This window comes from Pectinophora gossypiella, chromosome 25 (genome assembly GCF_024362695.1).
Source record: "Pectinophora gossypiella chromosome 25, ilPecGoss1.1, whole genome shotgun sequence".
In the NCBI taxonomy this organism is placed as follows: domain Eukaryota; kingdom Metazoa; phylum Arthropoda; class Insecta; order Lepidoptera; family Gelechiidae; genus Pectinophora; species Pectinophora gossypiella.
In genome coordinates, this window is record NC_065428.1 from 6,668,234 (window position 1) to 6,687,480 (window position 19,247).

General features: G+C 38.1%; 3 protein-coding genes across 11 annotated transcripts in view; 2 read left to right on the forward strand and 1 right to left on the reverse strand.

Moving 5' to 3' along the window:
- The first annotated feature begins 92 nt into the window (after positions 1 to 92).
- LOC126378132 (uncharacterized) lies at positions 93 to 15,634 on the forward strand. The gene is made up of 10 exons (XM_050026317.1): positions 93 to 247; positions 338 to 535; positions 687 to 764; positions 1,687 to 1,797; positions 4,359 to 4,572; positions 5,942 to 6,012; positions 6,506 to 6,622; positions 7,511 to 7,573; positions 13,880 to 14,045; positions 15,127 to 15,634. The coding sequence occupies exons 1-10, from the start codon at positions 212 to 214 to the stop codon at positions 15,303 to 15,305; spliced, it is 1,233 nt and encodes a 410-aa protein (XP_049882274.1). The 5' UTR covers positions 93 to 211; the 3' UTR covers positions 15,306 to 15,634.
- Positions 8,916 to 12,113, forward strand: LOC126378079 (zonadhesin-like). The gene has a single exon (XM_050026222.1). It carries the CDS (start codon positions 8,931 to 8,933, stop codon positions 10,911 to 10,913), a length of 1,983 nt encoding a protein of 660 aa, XP_049882179.1. The 5' UTR covers positions 8,916 to 8,930; the 3' UTR covers positions 10,914 to 12,113.
- A 770-nt stretch (positions 15,635 to 16,404) lies between the features above and the next one.
- Positions 16,405 to 19,247, reverse strand: part of LOC126378044 (calpain-B-like) — a 59,350-nt gene continuing 56,507 nt past the window's right edge. For 8 of the 9 annotated variants that reach the window (XM_050026136.1, XM_050026138.1, XM_050026139.1 and 5 more), the window contains 2 exons: positions 19,148 to 19,221; positions 16,405 to 17,683 (listed from right to left, as the gene is read on the reverse strand). In XM_050026136.1, the coding sequence (XP_049882093.1) occupies positions 17,601 to 17,683; positions 19,148 to 19,221 (157 nt within the window). In that variant the 3' untranslated portion in view covers positions 16,405 to 17,600. Of the gene's footprint in view, positions 17,684 to 18,522; positions 18,606 to 19,147; positions 19,222 to 19,247 lie in introns of all 9 variants that reach the window. The other variant, XM_050026134.1, reaches the window with a different exon arrangement.

Genomic DNA, 19,247 nt, shown 5'->3' on the forward strand with positions numbered 1-19,247 from the left:
AGCAACCTGGCACCTGGCAAAATGAAAAAGAACGAGCAATGCATGCCAAACGTCCGTTCATTGAATGAATTCGAATCTTGACATGAATTTCATTCATTCGCTGTGTATCTTTACGTTCATCCGAATATTTATTTATCGAAATTATTAATATTTTCTCTTATTAGGTATTGTAAAGGTATTGAGTTAAAACTTTGAAAGTTATTCGTTTACAATGTCTATAATAGCGATTAAAAATATACCTCCCAGGGTGAGTGATATAGTGTACCTATACAAAATAACTTATTTGGTGAAAAATGTTCGGACACAAAAATACTTAAATATTTTGTATGTTTTTCAGGTAACTATGCCTGCTTTTGTAAAATCGTTGGCGAACACTGTAAAAGGAGAATTCGAAGCGTTGGATCTTATGAATCTCAAGAATGGAGTTAAAGTTTGTTATGTGAAACTATCAGAGAGGTTAGATCCGGTGCAAGTTATAGAAGTTATCAATAGCAAGACAAAGTATACCGCATACGTTCCCAAAACAGTGCCTAATGTAAGTATAATCCGTGAAAATCAACCATACACCTCAGTAGTATGCCACATCCTTGCATTATGATGTCTATAATTTGTATGGGTAAGAATAAGTAAAAATGAGAATATACTGCAGTGTATTCTATGTAAACCTTTCTATTTTCCTTCCACAGTTGAAAGCAGCTTCCAAGAAGGGTAAGATTCCCCTCAAAACACGACTGAGACTCAGGATACCTCAACCTCCACATAAGGTGAATTTATTTACTTTATTTTCTTTTCTGTTTCTATTAAAGTAATAGGTACCTATAAGAATATTTTATGTAACATTTGGTACCTATCTCATGACATCCATATTCTTTGAGTGATAATGGTATACACACCTATTAGAGCACAGTTGTGGAGTGAAACCTGTGTGTGTATGTATGTATTTATTTATTTATTTAATAATAAACACACGTAACAGGTTATAGACATAAAATGTGTGTGAAAGTTCTGTTGTCTTTGTTCGAAAGCATTACCTATACTCCCTTACAAATTAAAAATAAACCAGGGATGAACGTGGGTTTAAGTATTTGACAGCCAAGTAAAATTGAATCTAATTATCATACAATTCGTCTGAACATTCCCACCGGGGTAAGCAGTGACTATAGAATTTCATTTGCTTATAGAATTCGATTTAGGCGTGAGTTTATGTATGTATGTGGACTGAACTTTGCTTGGCTGTGAAATACTTAAACCCACATTCATCCCTGGTTTATTTGTTATTCGTAAGGTGGCCGGCGGTAACAATGACGACTTTCCAGGCTATGTTCCTATAGACGGGTACTTAGACCTTGCCATAGATTTCAATGCTAGTTATTATTGTAGTTATTTTAATGATTTTATGATTCCTTATCTTTCAAATCAAATCAAATTAAAAATTTTTTTTTTCGAGAACACATAAAATACAAAAAGGTGGTTAAATCCTCGTGGTCTTTCACTGTCTGCTTGTATAAAATTTAATTTGTCAATCTTTGTAATTGGCTAGTATAAGATTTTTCACATCACAACATTAATTAAGATTATTATAAGCTGTAAAGTTTGCAACAAACAATTACATAAATAAAATAAAGTGCCTCTGACTACCACATTGGGATATAGTTGTGAGATTATGTTATGTTCTAAAATTAACAGGTAATGATAGAAACCCACACAGAGATCTTGACAGAGCTGCAGAGCAAATACACGGGTCTGTACAACCTGAGCAAGAAGACGGGACACAAACTCATGGAGGCCATCGCACGGGTAACTAACTCATCATCTCCCTAGCGTTATACAATTTTCATAGGGCTAAAGAAAACAAAGCAATATTTTATCTTTGTCACTTATAAATTAAAATTACGATTAATTAAAACATTTTAAATTATTGCACAAACACTTCAGGTCAGCGGTATATAAAGCGAAAGTTGATGGTAGGGCTGGCAGAGGAAGACCGAGAAGGACTTACGATGACCAAAGTGGAGATGTCCTTAGAAAAGGTTCAATACGATCTACTCTGAACCGGTGTGCGTGTATGAAGCGATTGATGAATGTGGAGGAAGCAAGAGAAGTGTGTCAGGATCGAAGCAAATGGAATTCTATAGTCTCTGCTTACCCCGGTGGGAAATAGGCGTGAGTTTATGTATGTATGTATGTTCAGGTCAGTCTAAAATACCGCCCCCTCTCGTACCTGGTTCAAAGGTGCCCATTATACTGGCCGCGTTACCACGCACTATTGCTAAGGTATATACGTAGGTATTTATAGGTATAAAGGTATTTTATAGAAATATTTATTTATATTTATTTAATGAATCTTATTATTCTCGGCTGAAAAGCGATATTTAATTATGTGATTTGTGGCAGAGGTCACGATTTCGCCATACATGTATAATATAGGTACATGCGCGACGCGGAGCTTTTGTTCAATGGTACTTTGTGCTGTTACATTAACATTATGTTATACAGGGTTAGTGACACCGTAACGAAAACTTTGGGAAATAATTCAGACCATTATACTGAGTTGATGAAGTGGAAATTCCTGTCGAAAAATACATGAAATTTTATGTGTTTTTTTAAATTATTTTCAGTCCCATATTGTGCTTTAAGCTGCCTAGAACTCTTTTTTTATATAAAAAAGCGACTAATTATTAAAAAAAAAAATATCTTATGATCATCATCCAACTGCTGGGGCACGGGCCTTCCCTATGGATGGATAGGGAGATCTGGCCTTAAACCACCACACGGGCCCAGTGCGGATTGGTGGTTATTAACGACGGACTGCTAATGCGGCTTAACGTGCCTTCCGAAGCACGGAGGAGCTCGAGATGAAAACTTTTTTTTTGTGGTCACCCATCCTATGACCGGCCTTTGCGAAAGTTGCTTACCTTCAACAATCGCAGACCAGATCTACTTAGATCTACCTAAGTAATGACGGTTAAATTAGGTATCGTAATTGGCAGCCCTCAGACGTCAGACACACAGTTGCGCGTGTTGATAATGTCAATGTGTAGTGTCTGTGTAAAACGAGGTTGTTTGTATGAAGTGTCCGGGGGCGTCCCGGTGCACATCTGGAATGCAGATTGCATAGGTACTGAACGTCGACAGATGCGTTCGCGAAGGTTCTTAGAATTGCCAGTTTATTGCTACCCTATTGTTAGTTTTGTAGTCAAATGTTTTATTACTGAATGTTGGTTCCTTGTTTCATTAATAATTAGGTTGGTACCGGGCTTTTTTGACGTGTTGTATGGTATTTTTATTACTTCCTAGGAAAGTTAAGTAAACATTTGTATTGTTTAGTCTTGACCACGGTATAAGAAAACCAGGTACGCTCAATCCTATGACAAGTCGCCATTGCTATCCCTTTGATGACGTAAGTGTTACCACTAAATTGATATCTCCAACATTCCAAGGACGTAAATTTCATTATTGAAAAATAAGTGAATTACTGACTAATGTATTTAATTACTATTACCTGTCACATACCTATATAAAAATAATTAAAACTGTACTTAAGTAAGTCTTTTACTGAAAATTCAAAATTTTCCTGCAAAGTAAATATAAAAATATTGGTCGTGGGTAGTTTATTTTGACGTCAGCTGGGCTAACCTTGAAATGTGAACTGTCACTTGAGCATACCTGCCGGGTCTGCATGACGACCGTGCCGCGCGCGGCGCGCATTTTATTGAGAGCTTCGACCAATAAACGATACGATTGCTATCTACGTAGATGGACGTCAAACGGCTATTGGTCGAAGGCCTTGATATATTTCGCGCCGCGCGCCGTTGTCTTCTTACACCATGGCCTTGACAACCGGCTGGGAATGAACCGTTGGCCTGCCGCCGGGGGCCGTATAAGTCAGTTACCGTTCAACTGGGGCGCCTGTCGGTTGTCATTAGCCCTCAAAAGGTGCTATACGGGGCTTATGGGCTTTCGTGAAAGTTTCACAAGGATTTCGAGTGACAAGAGTAAAAGTGTGTTCGCTGTATTAGCGTACCGTGTGCGGTTAAATAAAGCATTTTTTTTTTAATCACAATGCGATAGTAGTGTAATAAATTAGGGTTCCGTATACAAAATGAATCGCCCGTGTATTTTAGTCCAAATTTAAATTCAGGTAACGTACCTAGTTACACTTTAAATCGTCATTTTTTTATATAACGAACGTCTCATCCGCCTAAAATTACTGTCCGTTAATATTATTCTGTGAACGTGAAGACTTGAACTATAGTGAAGTTGTTTCGATTCCTGGGCCTTGGAGAAAGCATTCGAGCCCGCACCCCGTGCCTGTATCACCAGTAAGTACCTACATTAAAAAAATAAATATTCCACAGACAATCTTCGAGCGGCTAAAAGAGATATCAGAAACGAACCCTGAAGTAATGGAGATAGGGTTCCAATTGAGCAAGTTCTATCGCAAGTGTCATCCTCACTTCGGTGACTTCCAATTGATTCTGTCTACCCTGCATAAGCTGCAGGACGCGGCGGGCGTGCCTCGCTCGCAAGTCATCGAGGCTGAACTTACGAACGCCAGTGTTCAGCCTTATTGTGAGTAAAGTTTATTTGGTTATTTACAACTACCCCCGAGACCGATTTTGCTCATTCAGAGCTCACCGCTATCGACCCACTAGGGTCGGTTAATTCTTTCAAATATTATCCTCTCGAGCCGAGGTTCGCGCCCAACTAGGCACCCTCAGGCCTGTTGTCTTAAATTTTGTCTGGGTGAGAGCTCGCAGCACTCCCCATTTGTCCGGCCAAGTAGTTAATGCCATCTGCGGCAAATCTACAATAAGTCACGTAAAAAAAAACAACTACACAGGGCGTGTGTTTATGTGTGTATTTATGTGTACAGCGAACTATCCTCGACAACAGGAAAAGTAACTAGCTAAGCAACGGCCTCTGTGGTCCAGTGGTTGAGCGTTGTGCTCATGATCCTGAGGCCTCGGGTTCGAATCCCGTTGGGGACAAATCACAAAAATCACTTTGTGATCTCTAGTTTGGTTAGGACGCGACCGTTCCTACTTACTGATGTAAATACGTAGTCATTACATGAGTCATGTAAGGGGCATTTGGCGGCTCAATAATAACCCTGACACCAGGGTTGATGTGGTTGGTTATCCACCTCACAACCCACACGACATAAGGGTACCAGGGTACACGTACCAGCCTGTCATGCGATGGATATATCTGTCCGTATTATGTTTGATATATTGTGTTACTTTTTATACGAATCCCGAGAAACTTTACACCATGGGAATCCCATATTGTAGGGTATGCACTTAGAAATGTTTTTTACAACAATTTCAAAAGTCCAATAAATAAAAAAGTTAGACGATAACGTGTACAAATGTTTGCCATAAATTTAAGAGTTTTTTGTGTAATACGATATGAGAACAGTAACTGTTGTCTAAGTGGTTAGCACAACGGGCATTCCAACCGATTACAAAGAGCTCAATTGTAGTGCGACGCATATGTAAAAAGCTTTATGGGTTTTGGGAAAAACGAACTTGACGACGCATGGGAAGAATATGAGAAAGATAACTGGATCTGGGACTTGCGCATCGGACGTCACGGGGGCAAGATGCAATAAATATGTTATGATCATCATCATCATCAGCCCATTGACGTTTCCACTGTTGGGGCACGGGCCTTACCTATGGATGGATAGAGAGATCGGGCCTTAAACCGTCACGCGGGCCCAGTGCGGATTGATGGTTATTAACGACTGCAAATGCAGCCGGGACCAACGGCTTAACGTGCCTTCCGAAGCACGGAGGAGCTCGAGATGAAAACTTTTTTTTTGTTGTCACCCATCCTATGACCGGCCTTTGCGAAAGTTGCTTAACTTCAACAATGGCAGACCGAGCGCGTTTACCGCTGCGCCACCGAGCTATAATGTCTTATATTTTAATTTCAGCGATTGACAATATTCCCTTGGACAAGATACAGTCTGCCAGCAACAAATACTCTGAGAGGATCATTAAAAAGGTATGTTTTTGTACACCACTACAAGGCATATAATTGGATAGTTTCTTTAGTCAAAGAAATTAAAAAAAAATAGGAAAAACTGATTACTAAATAAAGACAGATCTAAAGGTGACAAACACCATTTTATTATTTCTATTTAATTATTATTTATTATTAACTTATTATTTATTATTAATTAAATATTTTTACTTATTTTTGAATTTTAATAAAGAATCACTATTCTTTATTAAAAATAATAGTGATTCTTTATTAAAATTCAAAAATAAGTTAATAATAAGTGTGATATTATGTCACGTTTTTCTATAACGTCACAAGTTGCTTTTTCAAATTCCACAGTAATTTCGTATTTTGATGTTTAGTAAAAAGTATGTGATTTGAATAGTTGGAAACTAGCCTATTGTGAACTCAATGAATACTCGGTAAAAGTGTTATGGTATTTCATAATATCATTTTATATTTTATTTTATGCATGTATGTATATTTTGGTTTACAGATCACAGAATACGTATCTAATTTGGATACGGAAGTGTCGAGCGAGGATCCTGAAGAGGAGGTTGCCAAGAAGAAGGTTCGAGAACAGCTACAGAAACTGTCACCTTACTTACCTGAGGTTTGTAATTCATTCATCATCAATTTAACAGCCACGCTCTTGTCGGTGTAACATTCTCCATTCTTGTCTATCTCAAAGGCCAATTCTCGACGTTCGCTTCTCTTTAATTGGTTTCTTCATGTAAGCTCTTTTTGGTCTTCCCGTTCCACTTTTTCCTTCTACCTTCCTCTCTATTTTTTTTATTAAATTCGTCGTGAGTTATTATTTTCCCGCGGTTTGTATTTAATAATTGTTTATTTAATTGTCTACATGACATCCTAGTCAAATGAGACACTTTTTTTACGAAATGTGTTTTTATGTTTTTTTTTTCTGTGGCTCAATTCTTACCCGGATTGAAATGAAATTAAAGAAATCGAGGTTTTGTTGAAGGAAATCACACCAGAATGTGATTTTTCAAAGAACGCTTACATGGTTTTCATCAAAAAAAAAAATATTTCCATACCCAGTGGCGGGTGGTGCGATCGCACCTGGTGCCGAAATAAGGGGGGGGCGGCAAAATCAACCAATAGTAGTCCACCCTGGCCCCAAACTAGAAGTAAAAAAAAAATAATAATATAAAAAATAATAATAAATAATTAAATTATTTAAAAAAATTGCGGCCACATAAAACGCATACCATAAACAACATTTTTAAAAGATTTAAACAGGTAAATTTCGGTAGCCATAAACCAATCGAAAAATTTTGTATTTTAAGGGGCTGAGGGGTGCCACTTTGCTAAGGCTGCCACTGACCATACCTGCCATAGACCTTCCCTCAATCAATGGGAGAGTGTTTAAAGTATTATTTTACCTGAACTGACTAGTAAATACTGAAGGGGATGATTCAGCTCATGATTCTGAGTTAATATGAAGTGGAATTTAGTATGTAAAACTTTTTTTTTGTTTCAGATTGTTAAACAAGTGATCGCAAATCACTTCATTCCACAAAAGGCGCCCTACCACAGAGTCAGGGTAAGTTACAGCCTTTAGTACATTTCTTATAGCTAATACCTCTATGCACATTACTAAAACAGTTCATTAAATTCAACAAGATGGCCGACGAAGGAATGGCTTCTGAAGATCTTAGCAAGAGCGAAGAAGATACAAAGAATGAAATAGACAAAGATTCTATCATAGTTGTTGATGATGATGATGATGAACTGATAATCATAGATTCGGACGACAATAATCCACCTAGCGAAGAGAATATAGATCATTCACTTCCAAATAAAGATGATATTATTACAATAACAATTGAAGATGATGAATCGCCAGATCCTACTCCGCAAGTTAATACAGCTTCTATAGTAAAACAGAAAAAACATCCACTAAGACAACGTATTCATAGGGAAGTACCTAAATCTGCTAGAGAGAGACGTAAATACTGGCGTCAATATCGCCTCCCTGAACACCCTTTGCATTCTTTTCAAACTTATCAGCAATATCCCATAATCCAGAACAATCCAGCAGCGCTACCAACGACGAATGTTGCAGAGGCATATCCGACGACGTCTAATGCAATAGGTATTTTTCATCCAACCAACATACCACGACCAAATAACCCAGGTTATCCAGCTGCGACGAATGTTGCAGAGGCATATCCGTCGACGTCTAATGCAATAGGTATTGCTCATCCAAACAACATACCACGACCAAATAACCCAGTTTATCCAGCTGCGACGAATGTTGCAGTGGCATATCCAACGACGTCTAATGCTATAGGTATTGCTCATTCAACCAACATACCACGACCAAATAACCCAGTTTATCCAGCTGCGACGAATGTTGCAGTGGCATATCCAACGACGTCTAATGCTATAGGTATTGCTCATCCAAACAACATACCACGACCAAATAACCCAGCTTATCCAATTGCTACGAACGAAATAAACATAGAAGATTCTTGCCTAGTTGTAGATGAATTGATTCATGAACAACTTAGAATAAACACATGCAGACTGTTTAATATAGTTGTTGATGCATTCACACATGAAGAACTAAATCCAAATATTTTATGTATGTCGGAGTTTGTCGTACATGAACCTGAACCACTGATTGTAGAATCAGATGACGTACTTCCAACTAGCGAACTGACTAACTCGGATCAATCTCTTCCAAATAACGGTCATAGTTTTACAATAACAGTAGAAAATGATTTATACCAAGGTTCTGCTCTAGTTGCTAAAGGAGCTACTACTGCTCCTATAGTAAAACCGAAAAGGTCTCGTAAAAAATCCAGATGGCCCCAATTGGCTACAAACTTACCTCGGCCGTTTCATAAAACATATAGATTCATGCTTCAATATCTCTCTGTTGCCGGGTGCACAAGATGAATCCCAAAATCCAGGAAAATTTAGCACCGCCTAATGAAATACGAGTATTTAGTTCCAGAAAAAGACCATGTAATCGTTTGCCCACACCATCAAAGGCTGCAAAGTCGGGACTGTCGACGCTTGTTGCTAGAGTCTTCGGTCGTAACAGCATTCAGAAAAAAACTGGCCCAAATAAATCACCAAACTGTGAATCGCCTCAAGACAGCAAAAACAAGATTGCAAGAATCGAGGCAACAACGCCTAATGCCACAATAGCTAGTTCTAGTACAGAGAAAATGCCAAGGCCCATTAATGATTCTCTCCACGGAAAACCAATGAATAAGCCTGCAAAGAAAAAAAAGTCAAAAGCTAAAAAGTCAAAGGGCGCAAAGAAAAATCAGAAAAATCCCAATGTTGATGGTCTCATAAGAGTGGGTATTGTAGATGCTCAGAGGCCGATGGCTGCTGATGGTATAACACTACTCAATGATGCCGGACCAAGAAGTGAATCGCTCAAAACGCCAAACGAGATTCCAAAAATAGAACCAACAACGCCTACTGCCACACCACTTGTACCATCCAGTACTGAAGAAATGACAAAACCCATTAGTGATTCTACTCAAGAAAGGCCAAACCAGATTCCAAAGATAGATGAAACAGCATCTTATAACACATTAGTTGGTTCATCTAATATTGATCAACTGCCACAACCCATAAGTCATTCGTTCCAAGAAAGACCAAGGAGCGAATCGCCTCAAGAAAGGCCAAACCAGATTCCAAAGATATCAGAAACAGCATCTAATGACACACTAGTTGGTCCATCTAATACTGATCAACTGCCACAACCCATAAGTCATTCGTCCGAAGAAAGACCAATAAGCGAATCGCCTCAAGAAAGGCCAAACCAGATTCCAAAGATATCAGAAACAGCATCTAATGACACACTGGTTGGTCCATCTAATACTGATCAACTGCCACAACCCATAAGTCATTCGTCCGAAGAAAGACCAACAAGCGAATCGCCTCAAGAAAGGCCACACAATATTTCAAAGATAGAAGACACAATACCTACTGACATATTAGTTGGTTTATCTAATATTGATCAACTGCCACTACCCATAAGTCATTTGTCCCAAGAAAGACCAAGAAGTGAATCGCCTCAAGAAAGGCCACACAAGATTCCAAAGACAGAAGCGACAACCCCACTTCCAAGGGATCCAACCAGTTCTGGTGAACTACCAAGATCTGTAACTGATTCTCTAAAACGACCAAGACTAAGTGAATCGCCTGAAGACAAGCCAAACAAGATTCCAAAGATAGAAACAATAACTCCTGATATTCCTACAGAGGAAATGCCGAGACCTATGAATTCCATCCAAGTAAAGCCAATATTGATAAAGATTGAAGAAAAAATGGCCAAAAGGAAAAGGGCTAAGAAAAAGCTGAAAAATCCCCATATTCCTAAAGATGACAGTCTCATAAGAGTGGGAATTAAAGATGCTCACAGACCCATGTCTCGTAATGAAATGGAACTTCTCAAAGAAGCCATCCTTAGGGGTATAGACTCGAGTCCCAGTGGCGAAGGACCCAACTTCCTAGGTTACACTATCAAACCTGGATGGCTTCTTGTGTATTGCGTCAATAATGCATCCAGGAATTGGCTTGAAAATCTAGTGGGATCACTTGAACTTTGGGAAGGCGCCTCGCTCAGCGTAATAGGCAAGAAACATTTCCCGAAACCTGCGATTGCATTGGCTTGGATTCCAGATAAAAAAATAGATCCGAACACCTTAATACACCGATTAGATGCCCAAAATGGTGACGTGGGCTGCAGCCATTGGAGAGTGTATCACAGGAAGCCAGCTGGTAAAGGCCAGTTTATTTGCTTTGCACTAGATCCTTCATCATTACAAGTTCTTTGGAAGCGTGACTATAAGTTGTTTTTTAATTTTAAAACTATACAGTTAAAGATCAAATGTAAGAAATCAAATTTTCGATAGAGAATGCGCACGGTGCCCATGGCTACGCGGGGCCATCCAACTTAAACCTTGATTATAGTTTACGCCAATGTTAATCTTCTTTCCTCCCTTTATCATGTCTCTCCTACTTGATTTCATAAGATTATATAAGTAAAATGATATTATATACGTTACACTGGGTTTATATTTTATATCGCGACAGTACATTAAATATATAACCATGTTCTATTGAAAAGAACCCATTAGATGTAAACTAAAATAAGTGTTTAAGTTCCATATAGGTGCTGATACCAGCAGACATCTAATTTGATTTTAAGTTATACCTTTCATTTTCTTATCTGCCGAAAAGAAAAGGGACCCGTCCTTTTCCGAATCCATATTAATTTTAGGCGGAAATCTTAAGACTTAAGACAACCTCTCTAACTTTTACATAGGCGTATAACCCGACAGAATTAAGTTGAAAACCCACGTCAAATATACCAGCGAGATACCGATTTGATTCGCCCGGGTTATTCATTCGTTCCTTTTAATATTAACATTTCTCAATCATCCTGCCTTTTCCTTTTCGGCGGATAAAACGATAGGCATAACTTTAAATAAAATTAAAAGGTTACTGCAGGAATATGTACCTTAAAGATCAAAGTAACCCTGATAACGTCATAGATACGTTGATTAATCAAAATATTTGTTTTTTTTTTTAACTTTACGTTACTGTATTAAGTAAGCAAAAAGGCTGTGTACATAACATAAGCGAATTTTGTAATAAATCGTTTGTTAGTGTAAACTTTAATACCACCTTTCATTTGTCTACGTGCTCACAATTTCCCTTCACGACAAAATGCAAAATACTATTTTTAGACTTGATAATTGGGTAGTTTCTTAGGTCAAAGATAAATTATAAAATTCTCATTACTAAATAAAAACAGCTCTAAAGGTGACAAAAAACGTTTTCTTTTTTCTAATTCACTTATTTATGAATTTTAATAAAGTAAAATGCGACATTTTGTCACGTTTTTCTATGCCATCATATGGTGCTTTTTCATACAAATTGCATAGTAATTACGTGTTTTTAAAAAGTAACTGATTTGATTAGTTGGAAACTAACCTATTATAATGAATGCTGATAATTATGACCGATGAAAATAGCTTGTACCAGTGAACGCTAATGGGTAGATCTTTGAACACCGATCGTGAGTCCAACGCTCAACCACTGGACCACGGAGGCTATTGCCGGCCAAAGAAACAAACAAAACAAAAGCAAACAAAACAAAAACAAACAAAATAACAAACAACACAATGGAAAAAGATTCTAGGCTATTTTTTTGTTCACAGTAATAATATTTACGATGTTGCGATGTTGTTACTTCGGATGTTGGAAGAACTACCCTAATTGAAAAGAAATAAAAAACATTTCCTTAATCCTATCCCATTCCTAGCTCCTTCAACTTATTTCTTATATGTATAAGCTAACAAAGGCATATGGCAGTTTTTTTTTAAATTTCCCTCTGACTCGTCGACAGCAATAAAACAATTTTAATTAAAACATATAGAGAAGAAACTTTAATGTGAACCCTATGCTTTGTACAGAAGCGTCGAGAACGTTGATGCAAAATGCAACGAGCTCTGGGCCCGACCATTTGCGGCCATAACCAAATATAAAATCGTAACACCGAATGTCCTTTTAAAATCCAAACCCTATTGTTTCTAGAAATCTCGGCCTTATGAGAATATAATTAAAACAATACTGGGTTCTTACCGCGTTAATCAGGGATATGGGACTCCCGATATTTCAACACTGTTGCAAGTACCGTGATTGAGGAACGACTGATGAAATTGAGTGAGTAGGTAGATCCATAATTTTCTAAGGGCAAACATATCTGTTCACCCTCTTTCTTTGCCGCTTGTTTGAATGTTCGGAACCATCTGAACTCGCACTAAACTCACTACGACAAACCTTATGAGGATATATCGGAGGTGTGCTGACGTGCAGTGAATATGACCGTCGTACATTCATTGCAAGATAGGATAAGTCAGCCATATGAATTTTTGCACCTCAAAATGTTTCTAAAGTCAAGATGAAAGCAGTACAAGTAAGGGACTTCAAAACGAAGATTTTAGGTAAGTTAAGAGAGGAATCTATCTTTATCTTCCTTATGAAAAACCTTTTTACCTTCATAGTCTAGACTATTGGAGGTACCTAGTAGCATATAATAAAGAATAATACTACGTACAGAACGGCAACTCTCCGCTCCCCACCAGCGGCTGAGCTAGGTTTACCTCACCCCCTCGGTCTTACTTTAGTCATCAATCGTCTGGGCGTTACACACACAGATGCGTGTACGATAACGTCAATGTGTAGTGTCTAGGTATGTAAAACGAGGTGTTTTGTATGAAGTGTCCGGGTATAGACTAAACGGCTTTGTGTCACTCACGTACGAAGCGCTGGTATTTATGAATTGTATTGAGTTTCATAGTGGAATCCGAAGTTAAATCTTGACTTTCAATACTCTCAAGACCTTCGAACACTCGTGGTCAATATCATTACTGTTAACGCGAAAATATTCTGGAGTCAAAAGACATCATACCTGGTTTTCTTATACCATGCAGTGTGCGAAGACCTACACTTAAGTGCTCGGCAATAAAAATACATAACCAATTTTAAACTATGATTTTGTTGGGTTATTGGCCGATGGCCGCTGGGGCGGAAGGGTTCTGGAATGGCGGACGACGCTCAGTGGGTAGGCCCGCTACAAGGTGGACCGACGATCTGGTGAAGGTCGCGGGAAGCCGCTGGATGCGGGCAGCGCAGGACCGATCGTCGTGGAGATCCTTGGGGGAGGCCTATGCCCAGCAGTGGGCGTCGTACGGCTGATGATGATGATGGCCGATTATTGTCTGCGAGGCTATTTTATCGATGGCTTGTGGCTCTGCCCAGGGATCACGCGCGTAACTTTACATAATATGATGTATGTCCGTATCTTCCGCAGGTGTATGGCGAACCCTTCATGCCAACAAAAGACACGATGGCTCCGTTCGTGCGGCGATTCCAGGCTGTGAAGGTGATGCGCTCCGACCGTATGTACAACGTGCTACGGTTCAATATACCGCCGCAGCAGTACGCCAGTCTCATGGCCATGGACGGAACTGTGCTACGTATGTTTCGTTTTATATTTGCCATACTGCTTTTATAGATATTTTCAGAGATTCCAAAATAACACTTTCAAAACTATAACTAATGCGCCATGGTTTACAAGAATGAACGAAATTTACGACTATTTACAAATGCCCAATATTAAAGAGGAAGCAGAGCATATTACGAGCCTTATAGAAAAAGGATTGTCCACCATGAAAACAGGCTTGTATCGGCCTTAAGTGAACCACTACCGCTGAGACGCCTAAAAAGGCAACATAACTTCAGCAGTGAGAAACAAAATGAAGGCAACCTGACACTGGAAACGCATGCCTAACATCCCACTGGCAAAATAACATAACTGCTTATGGTCAAGGGCCCGATCGCATGTTAGCTGAATAAAAGAAAAAAAAAACTACTTTTATAGTTAATGTGGTCCTGTGGTACTCCGGCTTGCTTCTCATTCGGGGAACGCCGGTTCGAAGCCCGGTACCGGACTTGCACCAATAAGTTAATTTATCTCAAGTGCAGTTTTCACTAACACGGTTGGCTCGATCATTATAGAAGGCGTTGCTCTAACAGAAAGCTCGGTGAAACGTGGGTACTAAACACAGTTCATCTTGCGATGAATGTACATCAGACTTACTACGTAATAATCATTTATGATCCAAACATGAATTTGAAAACAAATTCGACAATCACTGGCTTTGGCCTGTGCTGGATTCGAGCCTGCGACCTCAAAGTGAGAGGCAAGCATTCTACCATCTGGGTTTCCACGGCTTCTTGCCTCCAATCACGTGACCTAATATATTTGGGTAGTTTCGTAGGTCAAAGATAAATTATGAAATTCTGATTTTACTAAATAAAGACAGATCTAAAGGTGACAAAAAACGTTTCCTTATATCTATTTAACTTATTTATGAATTTTAATAAAGAAATATGTAATAATATGTGCGACATTTCGTCACGTTTTTCCATGACGTTATAGGTTGCTTTTTCATACAAATTCCATAGGAATTTCGTGTTTTGACGTTTAGTAAAAACTAACTGATTTGACTAGTTGAAACTAGCCTATTATAAATATGTACTTTCTTTTGCCCCCAGGTGGAGCAACGCTAGTGATCCGTTCATCGGACATACCCTTGTACAAAGTACCAAAGGCGCTGATATCGGAAATGCTGCAGCAGTTCGGCATAGAGCCTTCAGGCGATGAAGATTACCAAGAATGCCAAGACGAGGACATGGTTGAAGATTCTGAGGGTGATGAGGAGCAAGATTTATAGGGAGATAGATGATGATAATGACATGTCGACTCCTTTCTAGAATCGTGTCAATACGTCACAATACTATTGTATTTAGTTACATTCTAACGTGCAGACGTTATTTATAATTATAGCCCTGATAATGTAGCAAGATTAGTGACATCATACCTATCTCTCTCGCCTGTAAGAGCGAAGGAGACGTATGTGTTATCTCTTTCGCGCTAGGCGATGTACTAATAAATGTGTCTTGAAGTCATTATCATCGAATCACGCTACGTTATACGAGTATAGGTGAAATGAAAATTGTATTGTCCTAAGTTATAATAATAAAAAAAATACGATTAAGCGTGTCCTGTTTTTTATTTTTTGTGTTTATGCCTAAACGGGTGAATCTCTGAGTTTTAAGTTTGGTGGCGAAATTTCATATTATTTTTTCGTGAAAAATTGGGTTCCGACATGAAAAAGATCTTAAAGGATCCTCGGTTCCGACCGATTCCCAATTTTCCCAATTTTTCACGAAAGAAATATATGACAGTCGCCACCAAACTTGACACATTTTGATATTCACACAACGCAACAAGTGGTTAGTCTAGAAATATCTAAGTGACATTTTTGCAAATGAAGGCCATTTCTACTTCTTTTCGGCGGATAAGAAAATGCTGTTTTAGGAAGACCAGCGGGCTTAGCACCGTAAGCGCGCGACTCTTTCTCGCCTCGACATACGTCACCCGTCACTCTCTCGCAGTACTGCACAGAAAGAGACAGACGATCTCTGTCGCGGCGAGAGAGTCGTGTGCTTACGGAGATGGCCACGTCGAAACAATATGGCTATTTGACATTTGTTTGCATTGCGCACTTGCTTTTATATGCGCAAATGTCAAATTGCAATATTGCTAGATGTATTGCTTCGATGTGGCCATTTTAACCCACCAGCTCAGTACGGTTAGTGATTATATTTCAATAACATAACACTTTACAAGTCTCAATGCGCGGTAAGAATTAATCTGTCAAAGTACGTCAGCTAGTGTTGTGACGTACAATAAATAGCATAGTGATGTATCAGTCGAGATTAGGTCCATCGATTACTTTCTATCTAACACTAGAAAACAAACAAATAATAGATAAATGAAAACATCTTTATTCAGATCTCGTCTCGGATACAAAATACAATTTGTAAAATAAATTATAACTGCAAATATAAAAATGCATTGTGAATGCAACTGATAGTCAGGTCAAAAAATATATATATAATTTATATTCATGTCAATATATAACGAAGCTTGTATAAACTATAGCTAAAATCGCACAGAACTAAACATGATGTTTGGTGATCATGATCGATTTAAATGTGATCACAAAATGATAACACTCGATCCAACTACATTGGAATGAATAATCGGTGGAGTAAAAAAATACTGTTTCTCTTAAATTGTACTTTGAAAATGGACTTAAGGCGTTTGTAATCTAATAACTATAAAAAAATAGTAGTTATTAAGTAAAAAAATTACAACATCTAGATTTTACAAAAATGCCAATAAAATTAGTCGATTAGAATGACAATGAACGACCCGTATTCGAGATTATCCATTAGATTATTAAAACAATTAAGTATAATCAATAACCACGAAGTTGAAAATACAATAAAATTAGTTTGTGACTTAGATTCAATCAATTGAAAGATTTTATATACGAACATTTACAAAATCTATATAATTATGTAATATAATGTTAATTTAAAGTGCAGTATCTTTAGTAAAGTATTAATTTTAGGCCGTAAATATTACCGTGTGTGTGGCCGTGTGTGTTGTGTGTGTGTGTGTGTGTGTGTGTCTGTTGTAAAATAATTACCATCCTAAAAATATCCATATCCGCAAAACTATTTTTCCCATAGAATTGATACTTTTACTAAAGATACCGCCTTTAAAATATTCGAGTATTTTGGAAGATAACCTTCGTATAAACCCTATACTTTGGCCAGCAAAATTGCAATATATTTTTATGTGCGTATAAATATACAAAGTTAAACCCGCTTACACTAAACGGTTGATTTCATAATAGTTATGTGAATATTTTTGAGATAATTCTATGTGACTCACATGCTACAAGACTTTAGAATTTTTTTACCATGCATTTTTTTTTTACAAAAATATCATGCTCTTTAACCATGTGCGACTTAGTAGAATTATTTTTTTCTTTTCTGGCAACTTTTATTATTTATGAAGTTACGTTCAGTGCAAGCGGTCTTTGGGCCTTAAAACTATGGCATGATCCTGATGTACATAGTAATTAATAAGGCATTTTGGACAATGTAGTGATCTATGCGTAGACTGTGCGATTCAGCCATTCTTCAAGAGAGAACGTAGCGTATTCACCGCCCGAAGATCGACTCTTGAATGTATCTGAAAATTTAAAAAGTAAAAATTAAAAAGTAAAAAATGTTGGCGCGAAAGTTACGACGGTTAAAAAGCGTGGTTAGTGCCCGTGCGAAAACTTTTTACGAAGTATTTTTTTTAGATAAATTTAAGAAGATTTTGAGAATAATAAGATAAGAATTAGGTATCCATTTATCTGTTTATGATACTCGTAAAAAGTTAATATTATGTAGAGAATGATATCGCCTGCGTACAGATTTCTATCGTATAAAAATCTTACTTTACTTCTGTAAATATCTGAGAAAACGATTTAATAATTCTGACTAAACGACTGTCGCAAGCAATATCCTTTATAGCCGAAAGGAAAACGCAATTTGTCCACTTTGTGTAAAAACTAAACAAAATGACAGAACTGTCTATTATAAGTTTTTTTTAACACATTCCGGGGCACAACTTCCGCAGAAAAAGTCCCTTTAAGTAGGTTTTTTTACTTCTTAATATTTTTACAAATATGTGGCGGAGTCTTCCCAGTAAGTAGTCCTCACGACTATATCCCAAATGGGGTCCATCACAAGATGAACTAAGTGCCCACACCTTACCGAGCTGTCTGTCAGACCAACGTGATAGGTCGCTAGTGTCGCCTAGGACACTTAGTGTTGGTTAAAATATGAATCAAAGGTCAAAAAACCCGAGCCCCGTCACGGAACGTGTTTCAAAAAAATCTTCGACAGTGTTGCCACACGAAATAAATCAAATCAGTGTTGCCATTTACAGCATATTAAAATAATTTAGTAGCGTTTTCCGATCAACTAGTGCTGAATCGCTGGTGACTCGACACCGATGGTGGCTCATGGTGGATGGTATACTTGTGGTGGTATCCGGTGGTCACCGTCCGTCGCTCACGAGTACCCCAGTTCTCGCTCGAGGTTCTCAAGCGGTTCGTTGTTTGCTGTTTCAGGGTATCAACAATTACTAACATGCACATTTAGAATACACTACAAAACTAACTATTAATATAAAACTCGTTCGTGGTCTAGTGTTTTGGGCATTGGGCTCACGATCTGGAGGTCCGGGTTCGATTCCCGATGGGGACACAGTCGAAAATTACTTAGTGAGACTGCCCTTTGGCTAGGACATTGCAGGGTGAATCACCTGGTTGTCCGAAAAAGTAAGGTGATTCCGTGCTACGGAAGGTTAAACCGTGGGTCAGCGTGGTGGAGTATGCTCCATACCCCGCCGGTTGATTGAGGGGAGGCCTGTGTCCAGCAGTGGGACGTATATAGGCTATTTATGTTATAAAAATTATAATCCCGAGATATGGCAAAAAAACATTACAAATAATAATAATTTATGTCAGCTAATAAAGCCATAGATACTGAAAAAAAAAGTTATGTTTTATGTGATATAACATATCACAGTGTGAGGTAAACCTACCTCGTCTATAAAATGAATAATTATAGTAAATTAAGAAATAAATAAAATATATCTTACCGATCATGGTCTTGAGTCGCACAGCGCACATGATGAAATCATCGAACTGTATGTAACCGTCGCTGCCTCCGTATCTGCAAACACATTACGAAAATTCACA

Coding starts and splice junctions, on each gene's coding strand:
- LOC126378132 (XM_050026317.1), top strand. CDS start 212: ATGTCTATAATAGCGATTAAAAATATACCTCCCAGG. Junction 1,798..4,358: donor TCATGGAGGCCATCGCACGG/GTAACTAACTCA, acceptor AATATTCCACAG/ACAATCTTCGAGCGGCTAAA. Junction 6,623..7,510: donor TGTCACCTTACTTACCTGAG/GTTTGTAATTCA, acceptor TTTTTGTTTCAG/ATTGTTAAACAAGTGATCGC.
- LOC126378079 (XM_050026222.1), top strand. CDS start 8,931: ATGAATCCCAAAATCCAGGAAAATTTAGCACCGCCTAATGAAATACGA.